Below are 26,335 nucleotides of genomic sequence, written 5' to 3' on the forward strand. Positions count from 1 at the left end.
AGGCTGCCCTGCACTCCTCAGGGGTTTATTTCCAGCTGTGTCATTCCCCTGCCTCTGGAGCAGCCTGGGCAAAAAGTTCCTTTTCCAGGGAGTTTCAGGAGGCAGAGGAAGCAGAGCTGTCAGGGGATGTAAGTGACACCCCAGCGAAGATGAAGGCTCCGTTTTGACCTTTATTTTTCTCTCCTCCTTTGCTTGCCAAAGATCAAACTGAGCAATTCTGATATTTCTGAGGTAAGTAAACAACCCAGCAAAGCAAACAAGCAGAACCCCCCGAGCAATTGCAGACCTGGCTGCTTCCTCCTCTGCTTTCCCTGCCTTTAAAGAATCCAACCCCAAAAACCCCAGGAATAACACAAGTGGGCTTTTCAACTCCTGCCTCTGAAAATATCTCCTGTGTAAACCATTTGGATGAAGTTTATTTACTACAAGATTGGACTCTTCATGTCTGAAAATCAACTCCAAGCTGGTTTAGTCCATCTAGACCACAGGAATTGCCTTCCTTTACGTGATAAAACTTCTTTTAAAAAAAAAAAAGGGTTTGGGTGGTGTTTTCCCAGGCTCATGAGCACAGTTCAAAGTTATTTCTGCTCTCTGGCCTTGGAAAGGGATCAGGGACTTGAACCAGGATATCCCAGCCCTGGAAACTGAGATATTTTGCTATTTTGGGGGTGCCACTGCCCCAAATTTAACAGCCAGACACAACCACAACCTCTCAGGAGCACAAGTCCTGCTCAAGAAGGGCTCCTCTGTTATTAAAGCCTCTCCTAAAAGTTGTGGCTTTAAGGAGTTTGTGCTTTCCACTGAAAAAAAAAAAAGAAAGTGTCACTGAGAGATTTCCAAATGGGCTCTGCTTCAAAGTAGGCTGGAAACAGAAGGAAAAAGAGATCTCCTCCTTGTGCCTGCTGATGGATGCTCCCTCTCAGGGTTTGGAATGAAAAATGGGGGATTTATTCCTCAGTCACCTCCACTCTCAGGTTTTATGCCTCCCTCTAAATGGGATCCTTCATGTGGAGCGATAACAATTTAATTGAAGATAACTGATGGTAATTTTTCCTCCTTTCAATTGACCTGCTTGATCTCCTAATGCTCTGCAGAGTTCCTTTTAACTCTCTGCTCCGTGGTTAATGATTCCAAACCCAGATGCAAAACTCTGCTCCTCCCTGGAGCTGCCAAAGGGACATTGAGGGGTGGGGGAAGCGCTAAAACCCAAACCCAGCAGAGTTCAGCTTCTCCTGCAGTGACCAGATTCCAAATTCAGGCACTCCCCACGATTTTTGTGCCGCTCCCCCAAGTTCAGGTTTGGATATTGGGGAGGAATTGTTCCCTCTGAGGCCCTGGCACAGATTCCCAGAGAAGCTGTGGATCCCTGGCAGTGTCCAAGGCCAGGCTGGACAGGGCTTGGAGCAACCTGGGATGGTGGAAGGTGGCCCTGGGGGTGGCACTGGATGGGCTTTAAGGTTTTTTTTCCAACCCAACCCATCCCAGGGTTCTCTGTCTCCAGGCTGGGAGCGTTTTCTCTCCGGAAGAATCCCTGGATGCCACATTTCCCAGTCCTGCAAGAAGAGCCACAGAGCAGAGTTTGTTCTCTGGGATAATCAACTTCCCTCAGAAGCTTCCCTGGCAGGAGATCCCACGTGGCAGAACATATTTGCAGTATTACTTTCCCATTTCTCAGTTTCATTCAGCAAAATGCAATTTCATTTCCAGTGACATAAATGCCAAGCAGGATTAGATCAAGTGCTGCCTGCTCCAGCCTCTGGAGGACGGGACCAGGGCAATCTGAAATGTTATCAGCAGAAGTGTTTGGGAAAGCAGGGCAATCAGCTGGGTTATATCTGGGTGAAGGATCACTTGGAGCGACAGATGGCTCAAAAATAAGCCTTAAAATGAGAAAAACCCACCCAAACCCTGTAAAACAATGCCCCAAAGCAGGCCAGCAGTGCTCAGGTTCAGTTATTAAATGAGAAGTCACAGCAGGAAGGAGCCAGCTCTCCAAATAAGCAGGGAATGGCTCCAGCAAAGCCCCAGGAGCAGCTGGGAGAACTGGACTCTGCACGCTGGTGCCACTGTCAGGAAAAAGGGAAAATGGGAATGTGGCTGTGCTGAGGCCAGGGAGTGTCTCCTGTGCTGGGTGCAGGGATCACCCTCAGGAGCATCCACCAGGAGATGCTCTGGCCTCTTCCCAACATCCCAGAACCTGTTACTGGAGCCTTTTCCCTGGAAATAGGAGCAGGTTCCTCCCTGCTGCCATCCCACCCTGCATGGCCTTGGCTCCTTTAAAAGGCTCTGGCCAAAATCCAGGGAATTCGTCCAGCCTGAATCATTCCCATCCATATGCTGAGCAGCACCAGTGGATCTGCTGGCCAGGACAGCTCAGAGCAGGCTCTGGCCTGACTCTCATCCAAGAAATTTGGCTTCTCCCTCACCATAAAAAAATTACATTCACACAAGGAATTCTATCCACACGGTTCCTGCCCACTGCAAAGCTGTTCTTGACCACGCTCTGAGCTGAAGTCAATAATTAATGGCCCCAAAATCATCAGCACCGTGCCTGAAATCAGCTTTGTTTGGCTGGTTAACCACAAAGAATGAATTTTTAAAATATAATGCAGCATTTCTAGTGATTTATGGTCCTTTAAAATACATAGATTAATAAATATGGCTTTATATTTAGGCTGACGATATCTCCAATCTCATTAATTCAACAGAAGAACGAGGCTCTACCTTTTCCTTTCAGGTGTGAGCCGAGTCCTGGGACATGAAGAGCTGGAATATTTAAGACTGGGATACACACAAAACCCATGGAATATGCTACAGCCCCTTGCAGGCAAAAAAAAAGGAGCAACAGAGACCCAGCCTGGAGGAATCTGCACAAGAAATGAAGGTTAATTATGGATTTTCCTTGGGAAAATCCTCCAGCCCCACCCCACAGCTGCCCAAGAGGATCACAGGTGGCACCACATGCGCCGGAGGTGGCAGGACACGCACACAGAGAGAGTCAAGAACCATTTCCCAACTCTTTGATGACACTTCAGCAACGATTCCATGATCTTTACCCAGCTCCTGGCTCTCTGAAACGCCGGGATCAAAGACCTTTGGGTCGTCATTAGCAGGCAAACCCAATAGAAGTTGTTTACTTCGGCCGAGTTAATGGCACTGGAAATATTTAATCAAAAAATGGACACACTCCCCCTATTACTGCCAAGATGATTCAGAAGGGGCCACTTAAATCTGGTTTGTCAAGCCATTACTCATCCCCTGCTAATAGAGCTTTATGGAGAGTCCCTTTGAAAAAGGCACTTTGGTGATCCGCGGCCATCGGGAGATGAAGCGCACCCGGGGAGCACAGCAGGGGCTGCTGCTGGGGAGGAAGGTGGGGATGTGTTTAGTCTGCGTTTCAAAAAAAAAAAAAAAACCTTGGCTTAGTCATCTGCGCAGCCCAGGAGAGGAGCTGGAGAGGCTGGAGGGGGAAATGAGTTCAAGGAGAGGGTAATTGTTGAAAAAAGCACGAGCCAGCCGCTGGACCCGACCTCCGAGGGCCCAAGTGGGACGTGAAGAGGTGGGAGAAGGTTGGGAGAGGTTTTAAAAGGTTCAAGGGTCTTGGAATAGGAGGAGGAAATGAAAATGTTGGAGGACAGGAGGAGGAAAGCTGGGGGTGTGTCTCGTTTGGGCACAGGGAGTTTTTTATGGGTTTTCCTCTGGGGAAATGAATCCCAGAATGGTTTGGGTTGAAGGGACCTTAAAGCCCATCCAGTGCCACCCCCTGCCATGGGCAGGGACACCTCCCACTGTCCCAGGGTGCTTCAAGTCCTGTCCAGCCTGGCCTTGGACACTGCCAGGGATTCACAGCTTCTCTGGGAATCTGTGCCAGGGCCTGCCCACCCTCACAGGGAGGAATTCCTTCCCAAAATCCCATCTGTCGCTGCCTTCTTGTCAGTTTGAAGCCATTCCTCCTGTCCTGGCACTCCGGGCCCTTCTGAAAGATCTCTCTCCACCTTTCTTGCAGATTCCCTTCACTGAAAAGCCACAATTCACTGACCCCAAATCCTCCTCTCCAGGCTGAACAATCCCAATTCCAGCTGATCCAAATTAACCAGGGGCTGTTCACTTCCTCAATGCCAGGAAACCTCTGAGCACCCTGACGTGGCAGCTCTTGATCCTGCCTTAGAGCCTGGGGATGGAGCAGCTGAGCTGAGCTCTATTTATTGCGATTTTTGTGACACTGGATCAAAAAGATCCCTTGGGATCTTAGGATCCAGGTCATTCCTAGGGTGGGAAACTCACGTTTTCCACAGGCTGATGAAGTTCAGGGACATCCAGTGGGGACAGCACAGCTGGAGGAACCTCCAGCCCTTTTATCTCCCAAGACTGGACTGCCCCAAGTTTGATAGAGCTTCCCAAGGAGAGAAACGCTCCCAAATTGCTGAAGATCCCAAGGTTTAACAGCACAGAAATGATCATCTGCAAACCCACATCTGGAACCCAGGCAGCAGCTCCTCCCTGCTCAGATCAAACACAGAGCCAGGAGAACAAATCCAGGGGAAATCCACCTTTCCTCCCCTGCAGCAAACCCAAACCAGCCCCAGCAATCATCCTGAGCTCCTTTTTGTCTGGGAAAGCACAAAGCTGTGAGAGCCCAGGGTGCTGCAGCCCTCAGCCAAGGCAGGCAGATGGGAACCTTGCTGCTCTTCCCCGTGAATTATTGATCCCTCCTTTTGGCCACCAGCAGCAGACTAAAGCAGCAATTAAAGCCCCTCCACCAGGATCAGGAAGGGAAAGCAAAAAGACAAAAAGGTACAAAAAGCAGAGCTGTGTTTGCCAGCAGCCTCCAGCACGTGCAGCTGGCACTGGGAGCCAGTGGCTCCCCAGGAGCTCCTGCTCCACTTTAGCTCAGGAATATTCTGGAATCGTGGAATGCCCTGAGCTGGGAGGGACACGCAAGGATCAGTCCAGCTCCTGCCCTGCTCAGGCAAAAATCCCACCCTGTGAATCCCTGGAGTCCTGTCCCCATGCTCTGGGGCTGTGCCCTTCCCTGGGGAGCTGTTCCAGACACCCTCCAGGGAAGAACTTTTCCCTAAAATCCAACCTAAACCTCCCCTGGCACGGCTCCAGCAGGGAGCAGAGCTCTCCCTGACCCTCAGCAGAAGCTGCAGACCACTTGTGCCTGAGGAATTTGAAAAGAAACATTAAAAAAAAAAACCACCCCAAAAATTATAAAATAAATAAAAATAAAATAAAGATTGAAGAACAACGATAAAAAAATTAAAAATAAAGAATTAAAAAAAACCCAACAACAAGCACGGACATCCCTCCCGCTCCCTGATATGAGAGAAGCTTGTTCTGCTGACTCCAGAGGTCAGGGAGGAATTCCAAGGCACAGAGAAGGACTCCAAAAGTCAGGAAGGAGTTCCAAGGACAGCAGAGATCAGGGAGGAATTCCAAGGAAAAGGGAAGGACACCAGAGGTCAGGGAGGAATTCCAAGGACAGCAGAGATCAGGGAGGAATTCCAAGGAAAAGGGAAGGACACCAGAGGTCAGGAAGGAATTCCAAGGACAGCAGAGATCAGGGAGGAATTCCAAGGAAAAGGGAAGGACACCAGAGGTCAGGGAGGAATTCCAAGGACAGCAGAGATCAGGGAGGAATTCCAAGGAAAAGGGAAGGACACCAGAGGTCAGGAAGGAATTCCAAGGACAGCAGAGATCAGGGAGGAATTCCAAGGAAAAGGGAAGGACACCAGAGGTCAGGGAGGAATTCCAAGGACAGCAGAGATCAGGGAGGAATTCCAAGGACACCAGAGGTCAGGAAGGAATTCCAAGCTGCCCCGCAGCACAGTGGGATCACCTGGACACTGCACTGAGTGAAAGCCTGGAATTTCCAAGTGGGAGCAAAAAGCAGCAGGAGAGCTCAGTGAGCCCTGCTCCTCATCACCTGTTTGCATCCCATAATTCTATCCAGGCTCAGGGTTTGCACCTGGCAGAATTTCTGGGTTTCAGACTCTGGAGATGGCCCAGAGCTCCCACATTTTCACCTTCTTGACAAAAAACCCTCCAGTGAAATGAAATTCCATGAAACCACCACCGATGTTCACAGAAATCGCTGTGCTGACTTTGCACCGTGCTTCTCTTGCCATATTTATTCCTAACATTGGGAAAAGAACAAAAAAATCTGGAAAACAGGACTTCAAACAGAGGAGGTGACTTTCCATGGGATTTTCCTGGCTCCTTTTGCAGGAATGATGCCTCAGCCCCAAGCCTGCCCTGGATTTCAGTGTGGTTTGATTGTTATGGGAACAAAATGAGACAGGAAAAAATACAAAATCAGTGGTTCTAATTTGATATAATGACATAAAATCGCTGCTAAAATAATGACATTCAGCTGGATTAGCCCTAATAACAGCAGCACTAATTAAAATTATTGCAGTTCAGTATTCCTGTGAGCTTGGTGAACACCTGAGACTCTCCCCAGGCAGGAGTGGGTGAGTTTGGTTTTGGGGGTCGTTAGTTCAGCCTCGGTGAGCTGGGAAAAGGGGCTGTCAAGGAACACTAATTGCCCACCACTAATTACAGCAGCAATAACAACACCTCTCCAGTCACCCCCGCTGCACGCCCCTCACCCAGCTGGGGAGGAGATGGCAGCAGGGACAGCTGTGACAAATAAACAAAGCAGGATTTCACCGGATTCCCCATCCCTGGCAGCGCCCAAGGCTGGGCTGGACACGGCCTGGAGCAGCCTGGGGCAGTGGAAGGTCCCTGCCCATGGAACAAGATCCCTCTCAAGGTCCCTTCAACCCAAACCGTTCTGGGATTATTTCATTTGCAACTTTCTCTCTTCCATGCCCCAATCAAGTTTTCTTTTTTCCCGGTTTTTCCCAGCCCTGCCGTGGCTCTGAGTGCAGAAGTGAAGCAGGAAGAGCCACGAGGAGCAGGCACAGAACCAGAGCTGCTCCAAACCCCTGCTCAGCCCAGACCCCACGGCTGCCCCGGGGCCTGGATCCACCTCCTGCTCCCAGGACAAAACCAAACAATCCAAATCCTCCAGGCAGGGATGGAACAGGCAACACCAGGTCGAATTTGAGAGCGGGAGTGAAAGAATTGAGATTGCAGCTCCTGCCTGGTGGCTTTCATAAACTCCTGAAGCTGCGCCACCAGCCCTGGGCAAACACCGAGCCCCCGAGGAAGCCACGAGCTCCCAAAACCCCTTGCCCTGATGGGAATCCTCCTCGTGGGCTCCCAAAGCAGGCAGACCATGCTGAAAGCTGCCAGATGATTTTATTTGTGGCATCCACAGCGGATCTGAAGCAATTATTTGCTGGAAGCCAGGCTGGAGGAGGTGGCGAGTGTTTCCATGGCGATGAGCTGGCATTGCCTTGGTGACCACGGGCTGCTGGTGCTGCTGAAGCACCCTGACCTCTGCACAGCTGAGCACAGCACGGAATTTCCTCCTTCCCTGCCTGATGGTGGCTTTTATTGGAGCTCAGCCCCAGCCAGGAGTTGCCTCAGGTGGTTGCGCAGAGCCGGGGAAGCATCCTCAGTTCATCCTGAATTAACCTGTCCCTCGGTCAGCTGCAAACCAAGCCCAGCTCCAATCCTGGCTGCTCCTGAGCCTCAATCCACCAGCTAGAAAACGAAGCAGAGGAGACCCAGCCCTTCATTAGCCCAGACATCAAAAGCAAATTAATCTATCAGCGTTTAAAGCCTTTAAGAGAGGTCACGCTGAGAGACAGATGTGTTAACAGGGTGCAGGAGTGGCTGGCGCATCAAAGAGCAGCTTTGCATTTCCTCCCAGGTGAGGAGTTCATCCAGATTTCTGTGGGAGAGTCAGAACCGAGCGCATCTCCCTCCAAACCACCTCCAGATAAACCATCAAAGCCTCATCCTGAGCTCACATGGCAGGAAATTGTTGCAGCTCTGCCTTTGAGAGCTCCCGCTGCTTCCTCTCCCAACTTTCCTGGTTGGAGCGACTCCTGCGATCCCCCTGAAGCATTCCTCGAGTTCCTGTTCAAATCCAGGCCCTGCACTCCACAACCCCGAAGTGGTTTCTATGGGGATGCTAAAAAAACCCCAAAGGCACATTTGGGGTGCAGAGCTGGGCAGGACAGAAGTTTGGGAGAGCAGCAAAGGCAGGGAGAGAGGAGCGAGGAGGGGACTGGGCACCTGCTGCCCCTGAGCTGCAGGGAACAGGCTCCAGTTTGGCTCCCAAAACAGAATTGTGGAATTATAGCCTGTCCTGGTTGGGAAGGACCCACAGGGACCATCCAGCCCTGCACAGACACCCCAACACCCCCACCCTGGGCATCCCTGGAGTGCTGTCCAAACCCTCCTGGAGCTCTGGCAGCCTCGGGGCTGTGCCCATTCCCTAGGGAGCCTGGGCAGTGCCAGCACCCTCTGGGGGAAGAACCTTTCCCTAAAATCCAACCTGACCCTCCCTGGCACAGCTCCAGCCGTTCCCTGGTCCCAGGAGCTGCAGATCCCGAGGAGTTTCCCCTCAGCTCCTCCTCTCCAGGCTGACTGAGGCACAGAAGAGTCCACGGACACGGCCAAAACTTCACATCCTGTTGACACAACTCCCTGGAGCCACACAGAGCTCAAAGCAGAGTGCAGTGACCCTAAAGACACACAGCCACATGTTCTAACACGTCCTTCTACTCCAAGCACACCATTCCCCAGCAGATTTGATATTTTCCAGGCCAAATTCCTCGTTTAAACAAAAGCCAGGAGCTATTTTGTCTCGTTTCAGCAAACCTCCCTTAAAACCACCCAGCCAGGAGGACTTCACACTTCAGCCACAGGAGTGAGGAAGCACAAAGGGACAGTGCCAGCGTGGCAGGGGACACTGGGCAGAGCATCCCTGCCTTCAGCCACAGGAATTGGGACGTCTGGAGAGCACAGCAGAAATGTTCTGGAGCATCCTGTGCCTCCTGGTGAGCGCTCACCCCTGGGATTTGAGCACATGGCTGCAGCCAGCCTGCCCAGTGCCACTCTGATTTTTTTAACCATCCAACCAGTCCCCCAGGCTCCCCAGCCTGCATTTCCCCTCCCCATCAAACAAGGGAAAAGAATTCAATTTGGGGTTTCGAGAGTTTCCAGCTAAGATACACAATTAGAAAAATATTCACTGCAGATGATGATAAATAACCCTGGGCTGGAGAAGCTCGGCAAGGATCTGTTCTTCAGGCGGCTGTGATGACACAAAGTCTTCTGCAGGGCTGTTTTACAAGCTTTCCCCTGAGCCCAAACTTGTTAACCTTCATTTCCCTGCCTGTTTGCAGAGGAGTGACAGCTGCAGCCATAAATCCAGCACTCAGGTTTCCTGTCAGAGTTAAAAAATCAAATATGGATGAAACCCTCTGCTGTTACACCCTGACGAGCAAGAAGGAGGGGAAAAAAAAAAGAAAAAAAAAAAAAGGAGTGGGAGGAAATCCACAGCTTTAAAATAATTTCTGAAATACAAAAGGACTTGTGCAAGTCAGGTGGGAAACATGCACGGCATGGTTTCCTTCCCTCATTACCTGTCTGGAGTCTGAGCCTGCCTGTCCATCACCCTCCCCAGGTTCAACTCAGCCTCAGGAACAGGGAAAAGCTGCTCTTGGGAAAGGAAGGAGCTGAGGAACATCCCCCAGCCATCAACCCCCTCCCCACTGCAGCCAGGGAGTGATTCCTGCTGCTCAGGGGTGCCTGTGTGTGCTGGGAGCCTGGCAGGGATGCGAATCCCATCCTTCCAGCCTGGAAAGGGGGGACGCAGCCAGGGAGACCAGCAGAGAAATGGGAACAGCCTTTTAGGTATCTTTCAGAAGTGTTTTTGGGGGCGATGAGTTGTTCCCTGCATCACCTCTGGCTCCGATGCTTCCAGAGGCACAAACTGGGGTTTCTGGCTGTGCCCCCTCTGCAGCTGAGCCCCCCTGGCACACACAGCGCTGGGACCTGGCAGCAGCACATCAGGAGCTGCTCCAGAGCCACCCGAGCTGCTGATCTGTGCTCCTGGCAGCTCCCGGAGCTCCAGCACCGGGAGGGCTCTGCAGCACACAGGTCACTGGGGGGAGATAATTGCCCAGCAACCCACGCCGTTCTCTGGCCCAAAATCATCTCCGCAAACGACTTTCAACTCTTTGTCCTCCCAGCAGCAGCGACCGGGCCAAACGATGCCCTCAGGGTGGATGTTGTGCCCCTGAACCCCTCAGGAATGAAAGGGAAATGCTGATTCTCTCCCATATCCTCTTTTCTCCCCAGAGGTTTCATTTATTCCCGTTTATTGATCGGGTTTGAGGCAGCTCAGAGCTGGGAAATTCCTGCCTGATGTGCCTGGGGAACAGAGAGGCAGGGATTTGTGCCCCTGATCCCAGCTCTGCTCCAGGTGCAGCTCTGGGAGCTGCCAGCACCCCCTGGCCTCCCATCCCACCCCAACCCAAAGGAATGAAGCAATCCATGTATAGTCATGTCGAGAGACAGGGAATTACAGGATCCATCTGTCTGCAGCAAAGCCAATTCCCTCTGGAGCATATAAAATTAACTCCTTTTTTTTCCCCTTTTTTTTTTAAATGTTGCTTTCTCTGTTTTACTACAGTCCCAACTTTCAGATTGGTCTGCGTGTGGGACAAGGAGAGGACAAGGACAGGGAGAGAGGAGCAATTCATCTGGACAGGGATCAGGCAGGAGAGAAAACTCCTGGGAAAGTGGTCTCCTGGCCCATCCTCCCCGCTCTAAAAAAGCTTTGCCACCGATGCTCCGAGGGCTGTGCACTGTGTTTTTCCCAAATTGGGAGCCAGGCTGTCTTTAGGGCTGTAAACCAGACAGTGCAAACAAAAATAGAGCTGGAAAAAGAATGCGAGCAGGGATGCCAAAGCTCCCTCATTTCCAAGAGTCTCGCTCCTCTCACATCAGCTTTCCACCCCACTCCTAAAAAAGCATCCCCATCCCGGAACACAAAGCCCAGAAGGAGTTGCAAGGTGACATTTTCACTTCATTCATAATTCTGGGAGATCTCACTGTCCCTGGTTGAAAGCTGAGGAGAATCCCCAGCTGGGCTGGCAGCAGTGGGGAAAGGAGCTGCATTGTCCCCCTGAGCATCTTTAATCCACACCTGGCTGCTCCTTCCGTGCCTCCCCAAGGTTTTTCCCAGTTTAATCTCCTTTAGAGGTGCAAGGCTCTGTTCCCATTCCCAATCTTATCATTCCTTGCAATAACTCAGTCACTAAAATTGGAAAAGACTTCCAAGGTCATCAAACACCCCTAACCCACACCATGAAATGCCACATCCACTGATTTTTCCATCATTTCCAGGGATGGTGACCCCACCACTGCCCTGGGCAGCCCCTTCCAGTGTTTAACCTCCCTTCCAGTGAGGAAACATTTCCTAAAATCCCACCTGGCACAGAGCACATTGCAATCCTGGTCTCAGGGAACAAAAAAAACCCCAGCAAACACAAGATGGATGCAGAAGCATCCTGAGCTGATGGTGTTCCAGCAGCTCCATCCCTCCTGTGTCACCCCAAGCCACTCCTTGCTTCCCAAGGTGCCGAAGTTTTCCTGCCCCAGCCTTTCACAATCCCCTCTTGCTCCCCCTGCTTTTGTCCCTGCTTTTCCCAGAGCCTCCCGGGAGGATGGGAGCTGCTGGAGGGGCCTGGCTGGGGCGCTGTGACATCTCTGGGGTCCCTGATCACAGCTGGCACCGGGCAGACCCCGGAGCTGTGCCTGGAACTTGTCCTTTGTCACCGAGGGGCTGCCTGGGGAACACGGGTTTGCTCCCCTGCTCAAAGCCACCCTCACCCTCCTCTCCCAAAGCCAGTCCCAGATGGAAACCAGGGATCTGGCTGGCAGGGGAAGGCCCAGAGCCAACAAAAGCCCCTCTGTGGTGTGGAAGTCACTCCACGCCCGTGTCCCAAAGCGGCCACACGGTGCCAGCCCTGCCCGGCCTGGGGCACATCAGAGCCACTGTCCCAGCACCAGGGCCTGGCTGGGGCTTCCACACATTCCTGATGGAATGCAGCTGCCAGGAGCACTCTGGGGGCTGGATCCTGCTGGGTTTATTTTACCTGCCAGCTGAAACTCAAACGTCCTGGCTGCAGCCGCCAGCTGCCAGCCCCGTGCCACCCCGGGCTCTGGAGTGGGGTTGTGTGGGATCAGGGCACTGGGGATGGATCCAGACGGGAAAAAAAACACATCTGGGGGGTCCCGTGGGACTGAGCACACCCCCACTTTGCAGGCAGCAGGGAAAGCTGGCACTGTCACCTGCCTGCCACTGTCACCTTCTATCCCGACCCCTCACCAGAGAGAACAACTAATGGCACAAGTGAGGGGAAGCAAGCACTGGGAAAGGGGCCTGCAGTTCCTCAGGGAGCTTGGGGATATTCCCGTGGCTGATGAGCACATCCAGAGGAAGCAAAGCCCCTCCTGCCCTGGCTCTGCCCCGGGTGTCTGCCCTGGGGTGAGTTGTGACCTCAGCCCTGCCCTGCTGAGGTGCTGCTCCTGTCTGCTCCAAGGCCCAGGAAGGGAAGGATCTCTGGGATCTCTTTCCCTTATATAGTAAAAAAAAATATCCCAAGAGAAGGAAAACAGAGCAGGGGAGGAGCCCTCAAATTGGAGAAAAGGGGGAGAGAGGAGGCTCTGTGTGGAAGGCCGTGGTTTATCCATGACCATGATCCAGCAGCGAGCCAGGACACCTGGATTTTCCCTGCCACCACTTCCTGCTGCCCTGCCTCTGATCCCTGATTCCCTCTGAGGTGACAATGACACCTTCCCGGTGGGAATCTCCACGTGGGAGCTGCTGCTGGCTCTGATCAGGGGGGATCCCCAACCCGGTGCTGACCTGACAGCAGGAGGGCCTGGATGTGCAATGAAAACATCTTGGGGCACTAGAGATGGAAAACATCCCTTTCTTCCCAAAGTTCCCCAGGAAAAGCCCTTCCCTGAGGTGGAGACAGAACCAAGGATGTGGAAAAAGCTGAATTTCCATCACTGATGTGTTCTCCAGTGATCCAAGGCTTGGGGAGAGCTGTCCTCTCTCTGAGGGGATGAGAGGGAGCAGGGAAGGGAGAGCTCAGAATGAGCTGGCACAGCCCAAACACAACCCGAAGCACTCCTGAGTCTCACACCATTCCTACAACAGCCACAAATGCACTGGGCTGAATTTTCACATCCCAGCCTGGGGCTGGGGGAATCAGTTTTCCTCAAATCCTGCCAGTGTGTGAGTCCTGAAAATTGGATCCTGCAAAAATCTGGAAGAGAGAACAAGTTTTGCCGGCTGAAAGCGTGAACCTCAGCTCAGGGTAGTATTTTATTGACTCACAACTCAAAAGGAATCTCAGCAATTTGCTTCAAACACTGCTGAAAAATCCTGCTCTGCTTTCTGAGTAAGTGCTGAGCTTTCCATGCCAAACCAATTTTTCAGGCCAAAATTGACAAACGCTAAAACAGGACGTCACTGCTGAAGCGAGCGCTACCTTCAATCACACAGAATGACTTCTTACTCCAGAATAATAAAATGTTCTACTCAAAACCAACACTCCTCTCACTCTGACAAGCCACGGACCACTGGGTGCACCTCAAGGTCAGCTCCTGCTCCAAAGGCAGCTGCTCCCAAAGAAACACGCCATGGATGAGGGATCAGAAAAGCAATTAAAAGCTCTTTGAACAGCAATAGCTCGGAACAAATACTAATTTGTACTTCTCTGCTGAGGAGAGAATATAAAATAACGTTTCTAGTGCCATTTGATGTAAATGGAGCTTTTTATGTGGAATCATTACAAGTATCAACAGCTCCTTCAGTGAATTCTTCTGGGAAGCTGAGTGGGGGGCTCGTGGATCATTTCCCTCTGCAGGGATAACACCAGCACCTCTCCTGGGCAAATGAGGTGCTCTGTCCTTCTCCTGGACAATCCCAGAGCTGGGGATCGAGGCAGGCTGAAGGAGCAGCAATTATTTCCTCAGAGCACTCGGCGATGCTGGCTCTGGGGCAAAAAGGAATCTGTTTTCCACTCGGAAACATCCTGGGATAGGATCCCTGTGCCAGGTATCCCAGCCCAGCAGCCCAAAGGTGGTGCCTTTGGAGTGCCCTGCTCAGTGCTGCAGTGCCGTGGCACATCCTCAGATCCTCTGGAGAGCTGTCAGCTGCAATGAATGCAGAACAAAACTCATCCAATGTTCTGAAATGGCCTGGAAGATTAATGCAAGGATTGCTTCCCCCTTTGTACTTGGCTCTCCTCATCCGCGGGAGCGCTCCTTGTGCTGGGGATGGACGGATTAATGAATTAATAGAGAAATAAATAAAAAATAAATGAATAAACACAGCACTGGAGGAGGAAAAAAACCAAAAAAACAGGGAGAGCTCCACAGCAGGCAATTAACCTTTGAAATCCAAGCTGTGCTGCTGCTAATGAACAGCACCCTGGCACCTCTGAGCTCCCAGCCATGTCCCAGGTGGAGCTGGCCCTGAACCCTGCGGATGTCCCAGGCAGGATCTGACTGCTCCCAACGCCTGGATTGCCAAGGAAACACTTCCCATCAGCAGCTGCCCTGATCTCCTGCCACCAAGGGGCTGTGCTGCCCTGAGAAAAGCTCTGCTCAGCAGTTCTGGCGTCTCCTCACCTTCCCCAGGAGCTGTCACAGGGCAGGATCCCCTGGAGGGTTTGGAACAATGGTTTGGAAAAATGGTTTGGAACACGTGTTAGGGAGAGATTCTCCCCTGGGCAGGCCCTGGCACAGATGCCCAGAGCAGCTGTGGCAGCCCCTGGATCGTCCAAGGCCAGGCTGGATGAGGTTTGGAGCACACTGGGATGGTGGAAGGTGTCCCTGCCATGGCGGGGGGCAATGAGATGATGATGTTTCAAGTCCCTTCCAACCCAAACCATCCCATGGCTCCACGACTCCACCCAAGCTCTGTGCTCTAAAGGGGGTGGTGCCATTTAGCCAAGAGCAGTCTGGTGAGCAGCCAGGTGGGAATTTCACATTCCCATAAAAACACAGCCTGAAGTCCTGAGGGGCTTTGGGTGTGGCCAGGGCTCTCTTTGTCTGGTGGCAGTACAACCCCAGCTCTCCTGATCTCTGCTCCCTCTGACAGGGACACGATCCAGGGAATGGGATGGAGTTGTCCCACAGTAGGGTTAGGCTGGATTTTAGGGAAAGGTTCTTCCCCCAGAGGGTGCTGGGCAGTGCCCAGGCTCCCCAGGGAATGGGCACAACCCCGAGGCTGCCACAGCTCCAGGAGGGTTTGGACACCACTCCCAGGCACAGGGTGGGATTGTTGGGCTGGATGGTCCCTGTGGGTCCCTCCCAACTCAGGATGTTCTGCGATTCCAAAGACAGAGAAGTCCCAGGAACCCGGTGGGTTTTGCCTCCAGCCTGGCACTTCCAGCCACGATTCCCTGATCCAGCAGAGCTGGACAATGATGCTCCACTGCCTCAAGAGGGCTCCGTGAGACTTCTCTGCAGAGCTCTGCCGCGTCCCAGGGTGAGAGGAGGAACAGCAGCAGGACCAGCCCGGCTCCATCTCCCCTCAGAAGCCCTCACCCTTCCCACACTCACAGCGCTGAGGCTTTGGCTCTGATCAGCTCCGATAAAAATCGATTTTCTGTGTCCATCTACCTGCAAAGCCACTGGGGACTACGGAGAATTTGGGGGGGGGGGGAAAGGCAAAAATCCATGAGTAAATTTTATAAAAGGGATTGGGCATTTCCCCATGGACACTGAGTTTGGGATGGGCTTCCCTGGGGCTGCTGCTCTGGTTTGTTTGCAGTTTGATCCAACCAGACAACGGCCTAAAAAAAGTGGTGAAAGTCGAGAGCAGAGAAGCTGCTGAAGGTGTTTCACTCTGAATGAATGGTGGGAAGTGTTGGTGGGACAGGTTTCCTAGAGAAGTTGTGGAAGTCCCATCCCTGGATGTGTCCAAGGCCATGTTGGAGAGGGAGCAGCCTGGGACAGTGAAAGGTGTCCCTGCCCATGGCAAAGAACTTTAAAATTCCAAACCATTCCGGGATTCTGTGGTTGTGTTTTGCAGGGATCCAGCAGAGCCCTTCCCACGCTGCCACCAGCAGAGCACAGGCTTCCCTGGATTCCCTAAAAACTGCTGTTGGAGTAACACGGAACAGCTTGGCGGGAGCAAGGGAAACAGAGGAGAGCCACAGAGCAGCTCCTAAATCCTTTTAACTTGGGGAATGGCCTCTGGATTTGGCAGGATGGAGAAGACAACAATGGCAACACCCACACCTGGTTATGGCCTGGAGAGGCTCAGAACTTCCCACCTGGAATACTCTGGCAGCACCCAGCAAGCTGTGATCCCACTGTTTTTCCTGTTGGGCTCATGACCCCAAAGGGAGCCATTCCCCCTCCTTCCACCCCAACACCACGCTGTGGCTCTGGGACACTTTGCCCAGACACCTCCTCCTGCTCTCCCCACGAACCAGCCCCAGCCCAAGCCTTGCAGCCAATTCTCACACGAGGGGGGCTCCCAAATCCCCCCACAGAAGCCACGGAGTTTTGTGCCAAAATCCAGAGCAGTTTCCTGTTGGATTTGGACAGTCTCTCAGCCCCTGGGACACCGTTGGGAGGAGAGGTGAGGTGTCACCAAGTTAGGCTCTGACACTCCACGCCTCATTATCCCAGTGTCCCAGGCACGTGGGAGAACTTTTCCAGGTTTCACTTCCATTTTCCTCCCTTTTCATTGGGCATGCCTGTGAGCAGAGCTGGCAGGAATCTGTCACTCCGCAGCCAAAAAGCTTCGGAATCTTTATTGCCATTGGCTTTGAGATGCCCTAAAGCCAAGCTTTTACAAGGTAAAATCCAATAAAAGCCAGCCAGCTACAGCTCTCCTTTGTTAGCAGCAAGGCTGTAATTATCCCAGCTCGCTTTTATGGGACTGATTGGGGACACACTCCATGTGATCCTGGATTTTCTCCTGCTGCCTGCCTCAGGTTTTCCCCAAGCTCCCATCACGGCAAAATCCAAGGGCTGACAAAGCTGTATCCACCTGACAAAAGAGTATCCATGCAGAAATGAGGGATGAATGGCCTATTCAGAAGGCACTGACAAGGTGTATTTCCCAATTTTAGAACTTCTTGTGGAACAAGGAAGCAGGATTCAACAGGGAGCTGACAGGGACAGCTCAATCTCTGCTGGATTTGGACACTTTGCTGTAATTCTGATTTGTCGTTGCATGGCTGAGGTTGTTTTAGCTGAGTCCTGGTTTTGTATTTTTTTTTTGGAAAGAAAATAAGTCTTAGCCTAAAATACAGGAGGTTAAAGCACAGGAGTGGAGAGAAAATGAAGTAACAGCACTCCAGAGGGTTTTTTGTCATGGTCCTGAGCAGTGCTTAATCCTGGGAAATGATGGAGAATGAGCTGCAGAGCCTCTCTCTTGTCCTGCCTTTGGGTGGATTATGCTGCTCTGCCTTTCCTCCTCATTCCCAAACAGACAGACCATGGAAGAGAGGAGGAGCAGCCTTAAAAATAACCCTGACCTGGTCATGACCCTGCAGGGAAGGTTTTGGAGAAGCACTGGATGCCTTTGATCCCAGAAAAACAGATCCTGGCCTGGTTGGGATGCATTTCCTGCACCTGACACAGAGGTGACACGAGAAATTCCCGAGCACGCCTTGACTAAACAGTGGAAAATCCCCATTTTTTCCAAGCAAGAAAAGCCCAAAAGAACAGAACTTTGCCAGGGTGACCAAGTGGAGATGCTCTCCTGTCTCAGCTCCCTGTCCCATGGCACAGCCCCTCCAGTCCCAGGCTGGCTCCAGCTCCAGCTCCGCTTCCTGCCATCCCAGCACTGGGAAGAGCGGCACCATTCCTCTTCCCTCCCTCCAAACACTTCAATAACGTCCCATTCACGCCCTGTGAGAGCAAATTAAAGGCTTTGGAGCCTTCAGGGACACCCTAATTTCTTTTTCTTTGTTGCTTTTAGTATTGCCTGATAGTTTAAGTCTTATTTGAAGGTTCAGATCAAAGAAGAAATTTCTGCCTGGGTTATCTCCAGCACGACCATCAGACCAAAGGTATTTCCACTACAAAAATTCCTGCTCATATGAATAATTCCCAGCCAACGAGCAGCCAGGCTCTGAGCAGACACATCCAACACACACATTTCAGCTCTGCACACCCCAGCAGCACTTCCAGGTGTCCCACACCCCAAAGGCTTCTCCTGCTCCTCACGGGATCATCTTCAGCCCCATTTCCAGCCACAAAAATCCTCATTCCTGCTGACATTGCTTTAGAGCCACCCCAAGCCACCCCTCCAGGAGCACCCAAACCCCGAGGAGCCCCTGAGGCCACTCACCTGCTCGTGGTACTCGATGCCCATGCTGAGGGTGTTGATGAGGATGGCGATCATGATCCCGCGGTTGAAGTATTTGCTCTCCACGATCCTCTTGAGTTTGGTGCCGAACGCCTTCCAGAGCTTCATCACCTTGTTCCTCTCCTTGGCCTTCTTCTTCTTCCTCCTCCTCCTGCCCCGCTGCTGCTGGAGCTGGTCCCGGTGGTCCCCGTGCCGCAGGTCCTGCGTGAACTCGTAGACGCCGTTGCTGTCGGAGTCGCCGTTGCTGTCGGAGTCGCTGAGGGCGAACTCGGGGTCGTCCAGGAGGCTGGCACAGAAGGGACAGTCCTGCAGCTCGCAGCTCAGCCCAGGGCCACCAGGGCTGGGCAGGGCCCCGGCCGCGCTCAGCCCCGACAGCCGGCTGGGTGTCCGGCGGAGACCTGCGGGGACAAGGGCACCGTGAGACACCGAGAGACACCGAGAGGCACTGGGAGACACCACTGAGAGGCACTGAGAGGCACCACTGAGAGCCACCATCCACTGAGAGCCACCTTGACACACTGAGAGACACCGAGAGACACTGCTGAGAGCCACCACTGAGAGACACCACTGAGAGACACCACTGAGAGACACCATGAGACACTGCTGGGAGCCACCAGACACTGAATGCCACCATGCACTGAGAGCCACTGCAAGGCATCACTGAGAGCCACCATGCACCAAGGGCCACCGTGAGACACCGAGCTGAGAGCCACCAGACACTGAGAGCCACCATGCACCGAGAGCCACCGTCAGACACTGCTGAGAGCCACCAGATACTGAGAGCCACCACTGAGAGCCACCGTGAGACACTGAGACACTGCTGAGAGCCACCAGACACTGAGAGCCACTGTAAGACACCACTGAGAGCCACCATGAGACACTGAGATCCACCATGAGACACTGCTGAGAGCCACCAGACACTGAGAGCCACCACTGAGAGCCACCATGAGACACTGAGATCCACCTTGAGACACTGCTGAGAGCCACCAGACACTGAGAGCCACCACTGAGAGCCACCATGAGACACTGCTGAGAGCCACCGAGAGCCACCATGCACCGAGAGCCACCGCTGAGTGCCACCACACACTGTGAGACACTGCTGAGAGCCACCATGCACTGAGAGCCACCATGAGACACCACCGAGAGCCACCAGACACTGAGAGCCACCATGGGCCATGAGCCACTGCAAGACACCACTGAGAGCCATCGTGCACCAAGAGCCACCGTGGGCAGCCAAGAGCCACCGAGTGTCAGGAGACATTGTGCACGAAAAGCCACCACGGACCAAGAGCCACCACACACTGGGAGCCACCACGTGCCAACGTGAGGTCATCCCCCCTTGTCCTGTTGTCCCCTGGGAGCAGAGCCCGACCCCCCTGGCTGTCCCCTCCTGTCAGGGAGTTGTGCAGAGCCACAAGGTCCCCCCAAGCCTCCTCTTCTCCAGGCTGAGCCACCACAGGTGCTCCTCACAGGAATTATTCTCCAGACCCTAAAAAAGCCTTCCATCCCTCTATCCTCCCAAGCAGCTCTGGTGGTTGCCTCATTTTCCCCTCTTGGTCCCTTTTCGCACCTTCTACCCCCTCCATGGGCTCTCCATGGAGTGTGGCCCTCATTTTGTGTCCTGGGCTGAGGGAAGAGTGACGGTGCCATCCCTCCCTTTCCATTACTCCTGATTATCCCTGAGCAGCTCCCATCGTTAACGAGCTCTGAGCGCTATCAAGCTGTTCCACCCAATTTAGCCACCTCTGCCGTTTAATTCCTAATGAGGAGGGAGAGGGAGAAGGGACCAGAGGTGGCTGCTCGGATCACAGCTCCGAGAGTCACCGAGTCCCCTCAGTCTCCTTCAGCCTTTAATAAAGCTCAGGTGGATTCGCTGCCTGAGGCACAGGGCTGAGCATTCAGGGGGATCTAAAATCAAACACGTGTTTTGTGGTGTGAGGAGAAATGCTGGTTGTCCTGGAGCCAGGGAATGGAAGGACAGGGACAAGAGTAACTGGGATGATTTGGGTGGAATGGCACCCAGATTTTATTTCCTCATATTTAGGAATCCAGTCCTTAAGTTTCCTCATATTTAGGAACCTTATTCTCAGTCTCCTTATATTTAGCAACCAGTTATTAATGGCATGAGCACAGGATCCTTCCCACAGAATTCCGTTTAAGCACCAATTCCTTGAGATTCAGGGACATGAGGCAAAGGCACAATTTTCCCCTCTCACAGAACCATGGAAAAGACCTCTAAGCTCACCTCTAAGTCCATGAAACCATATCCATAAGCGCCACATCCACGTGGTCCCTGTCTGGAGGTGGGATGGCGACCACTGGGATCAGTTTTGGGGAGCCCAGGCTAAAAGCAGTGGCTGCTCCTGGCTCTGAGCCCTGGAGCTTGGAGCTCACCCAGCAGCAATGCTGATCCCAGCCCCGGCTCCAAACCAAGCCAACGCATCCCTTCGCTGGAAAAGCGGGATGTGACAAGAGTCAAAACACATTTTCCTTGCCTGAATGTCACGTGGGTATCAGTGGCCTTCAGAAGGGCCTTGGAGGACGGGCCTGGCTCCTGGGCATTGCGTCACAGCCACCACCAGGATGGGGAATGTTTTGCCCCTTGCACGGTGCTCCTGCTCAGGACTGAGCCAAGGGGGGGAAGGCTCAGCCCAGCCCCGGGAGCAGCACAGGGAGGGGGTTTGCCAGATGGCTTTTAATGCTATCAAAGTGTTAAAAATGATATGAAAAGCCCTGGCGCCGCAGATGTCTTCAAAATACCAGAGTCTCCTTGGCTGCCTGCTAAAATAACCTCCAGCATTGCAGGGCACGGGAACACGGGGAACAGGCTGTACTCGGAGCTCTTCAAATCCACAACAAAAGAGGCAGGAGAATGCTCTCTCCCACCACTGCATCCTTCCCAGCAGACACCAACCTGGCCTCCAGCTGGGGCTGCGAGAGCCCGGGCTGTTGCTGCTCCTCAAAGCTCTCAGTTAGCACTTCTGTGCTCTCCCTGCACAAGCCTTGCACTGAACACGCTCTGCTGGTTGGCTTGGGAGAAGAGAGAGAGAATGAAAGGCTCTTTGTGCCCTCAAAAAAGGCTGAGGGAGGGTTGGGAGAGCTTGGGATTCGTGCTCATGGCTCCTTTGCTGGTTTTTAGGGATGGAGAAATGGGAATTGGGGGCTGTGCCTGGCAGAGCTCCACCCTGGCACTTAAAGATCATCCCGAAGCCTGGATGTCACATCCAGCACCCCTGGAAGTCACATCCAGCACCCCTGGTGCAGGACTGACCCTGACTCAGCCCTGCAGGAGTGGCTGAGTGGGAAGAGGGGCCTGGAAAGAGGCAGATCCATGGAAGGGAAGAGCTGGGCACTCACAGGGTCTCCAGATCTGCCCCGAATCCCTCCCCAGCCCGTTTCCCTCAGGGGATGGATGAGCAGCCTCTCCCCACCTCCCAGCCCTTCCCAGCTGTGAGCACACTTCTAGAAAAGAGACAAAACAATTCCAGGAGATTTGTTTAAAGCATTTTGGCATCCTCTGGGCTGAAATCCCTCTGTGGAAAGAGGACACTGTAATTGCATTATTAATGACAACTCAATCTAATCCCAGCTTTCAAAGAACCACCCCAGGCTGCAGGAAAATCTCCTAAATCACTGAGTTGGCTCGGGGATGTCACAGTTGGGACTGAGATTTGGGCCTTTCTTCTCCTAAAAAGGACCCCAGCAGCAAGCAGGAGGATCCAAACTCTGACTTCAACATTTCTCCTGCTCCTTTCCTTCCCAAATTCCAGCCTTCTGCAGAGCCTGGGTTTTTATCTCAAGGTAAAAACACATTCTCCTAAAAACCTTCATTAATTGGCACAGCTAACGATGAAGCAGTGATTTATAAAAAGTCCTTGCTGAACAACAGAACTGTTGGCAGTAACCTTGCCCCCCGTGCCAAGCTCCCGAGCGTTCGGAAGCGTCTGCCCGAGGCAGTTTCTATAAACAATCCACTTTTACCCTTTTGTGTGGTCCTTAAAAACAACAAAATTAACAAAGGCAAGCCTCCCGAACTCTCTGTCAAGCAAGCTTTCCTGTGACCACCCCCCCAAGCCAGGCTTGGTATTTTTCAGCACATCCATCACCAGGGTAAATATTTGTGTCCATGCAGACGCAAATAAACAGTTTTGGAAAACACAGGCATTGAAAAAACCAAATGACGAGTTTGGCTTAAAGAGATTAAAACATAGAAGCTGGATCTTTGTGACTTTTCACTGTTGGAGGGCTTAAGAGTATTTTGCAGCTTTTAGCTCCAGCCACGAGGACTGGAAAAACATTTTATAAAATAGAAATCCAAGTGTTGCGTGTAATCACTGCTCCAGTGGGTGATTTATGTGTGAGGGGAGATAAAACCTCCCTGGCTGTGCTGGGGTGGCTGCATCTGTGCAGAGAGGATGGGACAGAGGCGCTGAACAGCTCCCCAAAATGCTCCCCAGATTGAACGGAGCCCCAAATCTGCAGGAAAACTCAGTTCCACATTTCTTCTGCACACAGGGAAAGCCTGGGATGTGCAGCTCTGCTCCTGTCCTGCCCTCCACACGTCCTCTGAGCACTGAAACCGCTGCTCCTCCTTGCCAAAAAGAGATTCAGAGGCTCCAAGGCCCATTGGAGCAGAACTGGAAATGTCTGGTTCGAGTTCTTTCGGTGCCTGCCGGTTTTAAACGTCTCAGTTTGCTTTATCTTATGCTTCTCCTGCAGATTCCACCTGCTCATCCTCTCCAAGACACCATCTCCCAGCCCCTGGGGGTTCTCTGCTGGAGCTCCAGCATCCACTGGAGGTGTGATCCCAGGCGCTGCAGAGCTCTGGGTTTGGGTGGGAAGAGTGGGAGCACCTCCAGGATATCACGAAGCACACGAGAGCTCAAACCCTGATTCTATAACCGCAGCAAAGAGGCCTCCAGCAGTGGCCTGGATCATCCATGATGGTAAATCCAAGGATTTACCCATCCCACAGCACACTCCCAACCATCCCAGCCCTCAGCACCACACATTAAAACCTCAACTCTCGAGCCATTTGCCCTTCTCCTAAAAAACCCCAGCGCGGTTGCCCTTACCATGCTCTCCCACCAGCTGCTGCAGCTTCCCATACGAATCCAGGCCCAAACTCCCCGGGCTGTTCCCCACGGCCGCCGGAGAATTCCCGTTCTTCTTCCCTTTGGGCAGGGCCGCCGAGCCGCCCCTGCCGCCGGGGGAGGGCAGGATGGTGGGGTAGTTCATGCTGCCGTGGCTGCCCAGCCCAGCCAGTTTGCTGCCCACGGGGCCGCTGGTGGCCCTGCAGCCGCCGGGAGGCCCCTCCACGTGGCAGTCGGCGTGGTAGATGCTGTGCACGGCCCCGGCGGGGCCCTGCGGCCCGGGCGAGGCGGGCGGCGGGAGCATCAGCTGCCGGCCTGGCTTCATCACCTGCAGCTCCAGCTGGCAGATCTCGGGGTTGGCGCGAGGCCCCCGCGGGCTCCCGTTGCTGATGTGGTAGTGGTGGTGGTGGTGGTGGTGGTGGTGGTGGATCAGGTGGTGGATGGAGGTGATTCTCCTCCTGCTCCGCTGGCTCTGCCCGCCGCCGCCGCCGCTGTTGGGGTTGACTTTTTTCCGGCGTTTGCTCTGCCAGTTGTTGTAGAGGCGGACGGTCCTTCTCTTCACCTTCCTGAAGATGTGGCAGATGTACTTGAGCAGCTCCTCGTAGCAGCTGCCCGGCTCCGAGAAGCTGGCGATGGTGCTGTCGTTGGACAGGTAGCGCGCCCGCTGCTCCTGCATCAGCTGGTTCTCCCGCTGCTTGGTCTCCGAAAACTGGGTGGCGATCACCACCAGGCACAGGTTGATCATGAAGAAGGAGCCAACCTGCGGGGAGAGCAGGGGAAGGAGTCAGCAGGGGTGGCGCGGAGCGAGGGGAGCTCCTCGCCACCGCACGCGGTTCTCGGCACTCCCGGGATTTCCAAACGTGCCAAATCCCAGGGGCTGCTCGCCAAACGTGCTGTCAACCTGCGCCTGAGCTGCTGAACCTGCTCTGCAGCAGGATCAATCATTTTAGCAACAGCCTTCTCCACTCTCCTCTCCTCCAAGCAGGGACATTTGCTAACACAGGTGTAGGAAACACACACAGCGCCCAGCACAAGGTGGCTTTGGACATTCACGGAGTCACAGGATGAGCCAGGCTGGAAAAGACCTTTGGGATCATCGAGTCCAGCCCAACACCTCCTCATCAACCAAACCATGGCCCCGAGTGCCACTTTTCCCCTCTTGGTCTCGTTAAACACATCCAGGGATGGCGACTCCACCCCCTGCCTGGGCAGACCATTCCAGTGCCCAATCACTCTTCCAGTGAAGAATTTTTCTTGAAATTAATCCAACCTGCAGGGAAAGATGATTTCAAATCCAATTTGTGCTGGTTTGAAACACCCTCTTCTCTTCTTCAGTCCTTTCACACCCCAAAAGAGTGTGAAATAATTTTGGGGGTACAGTCAGGGCCCACGGATCTGTCACCTTGTGGCTCCCTGACACAGAAAAGCATCTCCAGGACACTCAGTGCTCCCGAGGGGCTGAGTCAGTCTCTGGGTGAGCTGATGTGTTCTTGGGTGACACCAAGCTCTCAAAATCAAGTCCCAAGGTTGAGAACGTGATGCGACCTAAAGCTGCATCCTCCCCTCAGCTGTGGAGCCCACAAAGTGATTTTTCACCACTCGGGTTCCTAAATCAGCCAGAGGGAAATGTCCAATGTTCCCAGCAGGGAATTGGTGCCCTGAGGGGTGAAAAGGGAGTGACCTCAGGGCAGAGCCCTGGGCAGGGATGGATTGAACCTGGAATTGGCTGGTGAATGCTCAGGGAAGCTGTGTGGAGATGGTTTGTGGTGCTGCTCTCTGGAGTGTAGTATCAGCCTGGATGCTGCCACAGAAGCAGCAGAGGTGCCTTTCCCAGCTCCAGTGACTTGGGCAGGAGTCACCTTCTGGCTTTTCCACATGGATCCACTTGGAGAGAGCAGCTCAGTGGAGTGGAGCATGAATCTCTGCTCATGGCCCATTGCTCCAGCTCAGGAATCCCTGACAGCTCCAGGGCACTCTCACCCTGCTCTGATCCAGGTTTCCCACTGCTGCTGGCAACTGGTTGGACTTCCCAAGGCCTCCAAACCCACCCTGACAAGGACAGGGTTACCTGGAAGGACTTTCCATTCACAAAATCACTTTTAAACACTTCCATCCCATGTCCTGCCTGAAATCTTCATGGTACCTTCCCCTCCTGCCTTAAATATTTCAATTTTCCACTTCCTGGAGGAGGTTGTGGCCTTTGGAAAACCAGAACCTCGTGGAGATGGACTGGCAGCTTCTGGAGACAACCCCAGCACCTCCAGTGGGTGATGTTTTGTTTTTAGGAATGTGAGAGCTCTCAGAGGTGCTCTGCTGCTCTGTGAATTGTTATAATTTAAAGGGTTTCAGGTGAAATTCAAGAGTTTGAGGGCTCTCCAAAAGGACGAGGCTCCCTCTGGCACACTGAGGAGGTTAAAGGAGGAAAAACCTGGATTTTTGGGCACAGGCACATCCAGGTGACAAGATCAAGAGTGGGAGGGCAAAAGGGAGGGAAAACCCTGAATCCTGCCTGGTTCTTCCCTGTGGAAAAAACCAAAAAAACAGGGAACAACTTCACCCCCCAAGGACAAGGAACAGGAGAATCTGCCAAGTCATACTTACTATGATAAGCAATATAAAATATATAAAATTGTAAAAAGAGTGTGCATCCATCACGTAATACATGATGTCCACCCATCCTTCCAGGGTTATCACCTACAGGGAGACAGAGAAAAAGAGTGTGAGGACAAAAGTCGCCCCAAAAGTTGTTAAATATCAATTTTCCCGTTGTGCCAGGTACCCGTCCTTCCACAGAAACTCTTGGGATCCATCCCAAGTTTGTTTGAGAGAGAAGGAGTGGGGCCAAAGGGCTGGCCTGAGGTTCCTACAGGAATCTGGTACAATTAAAACCACGAAACGTTCACATAAACCACCTGAAACACTGGTTCTGAGGCAAAGAAATTCCAAGGAGGGATTAAAA

At 52.9% G+C, this 26,335-nt stretch overlaps 1 protein-coding gene across 2 annotated transcripts in view; it reads right to left on the bottom strand.

Moving 5' to 3' along the window:
- The window catches only part of CACNA1H (calcium voltage-gated channel subunit alpha1 H), a 156,217-nt gene that overhangs the window by 57,234 nt on the left and 72,648 nt on the right, over positions 1-26,335 (bottom strand). For both annotated transcript variants that reach the window (XM_038151115.1, XM_038151114.1), the window contains exons 8-10: positions 25,978-26,070; positions 23,359-24,136; positions 18,266-18,681 (exon numbers count right to left, since the gene is read on the bottom strand). In XM_038151115.1, coding sequence (XP_038007043.1) covers positions 18,266-18,681; positions 23,359-24,136; positions 25,978-26,070 — 1,287 coding nt within the window. The remainder of the gene's footprint in view (positions 1-18,265; positions 18,682-23,358; positions 24,137-25,977; positions 26,071-26,335) is intronic.

This window comes from Motacilla alba, chromosome 14, assembly GCF_015832195.1.
Source record: "Motacilla alba alba isolate MOTALB_02 chromosome 14, Motacilla_alba_V1.0_pri, whole genome shotgun sequence".
In the NCBI taxonomy this organism is placed as follows: domain Eukaryota; kingdom Metazoa; phylum Chordata; class Aves; order Passeriformes; family Motacillidae; genus Motacilla; species Motacilla alba.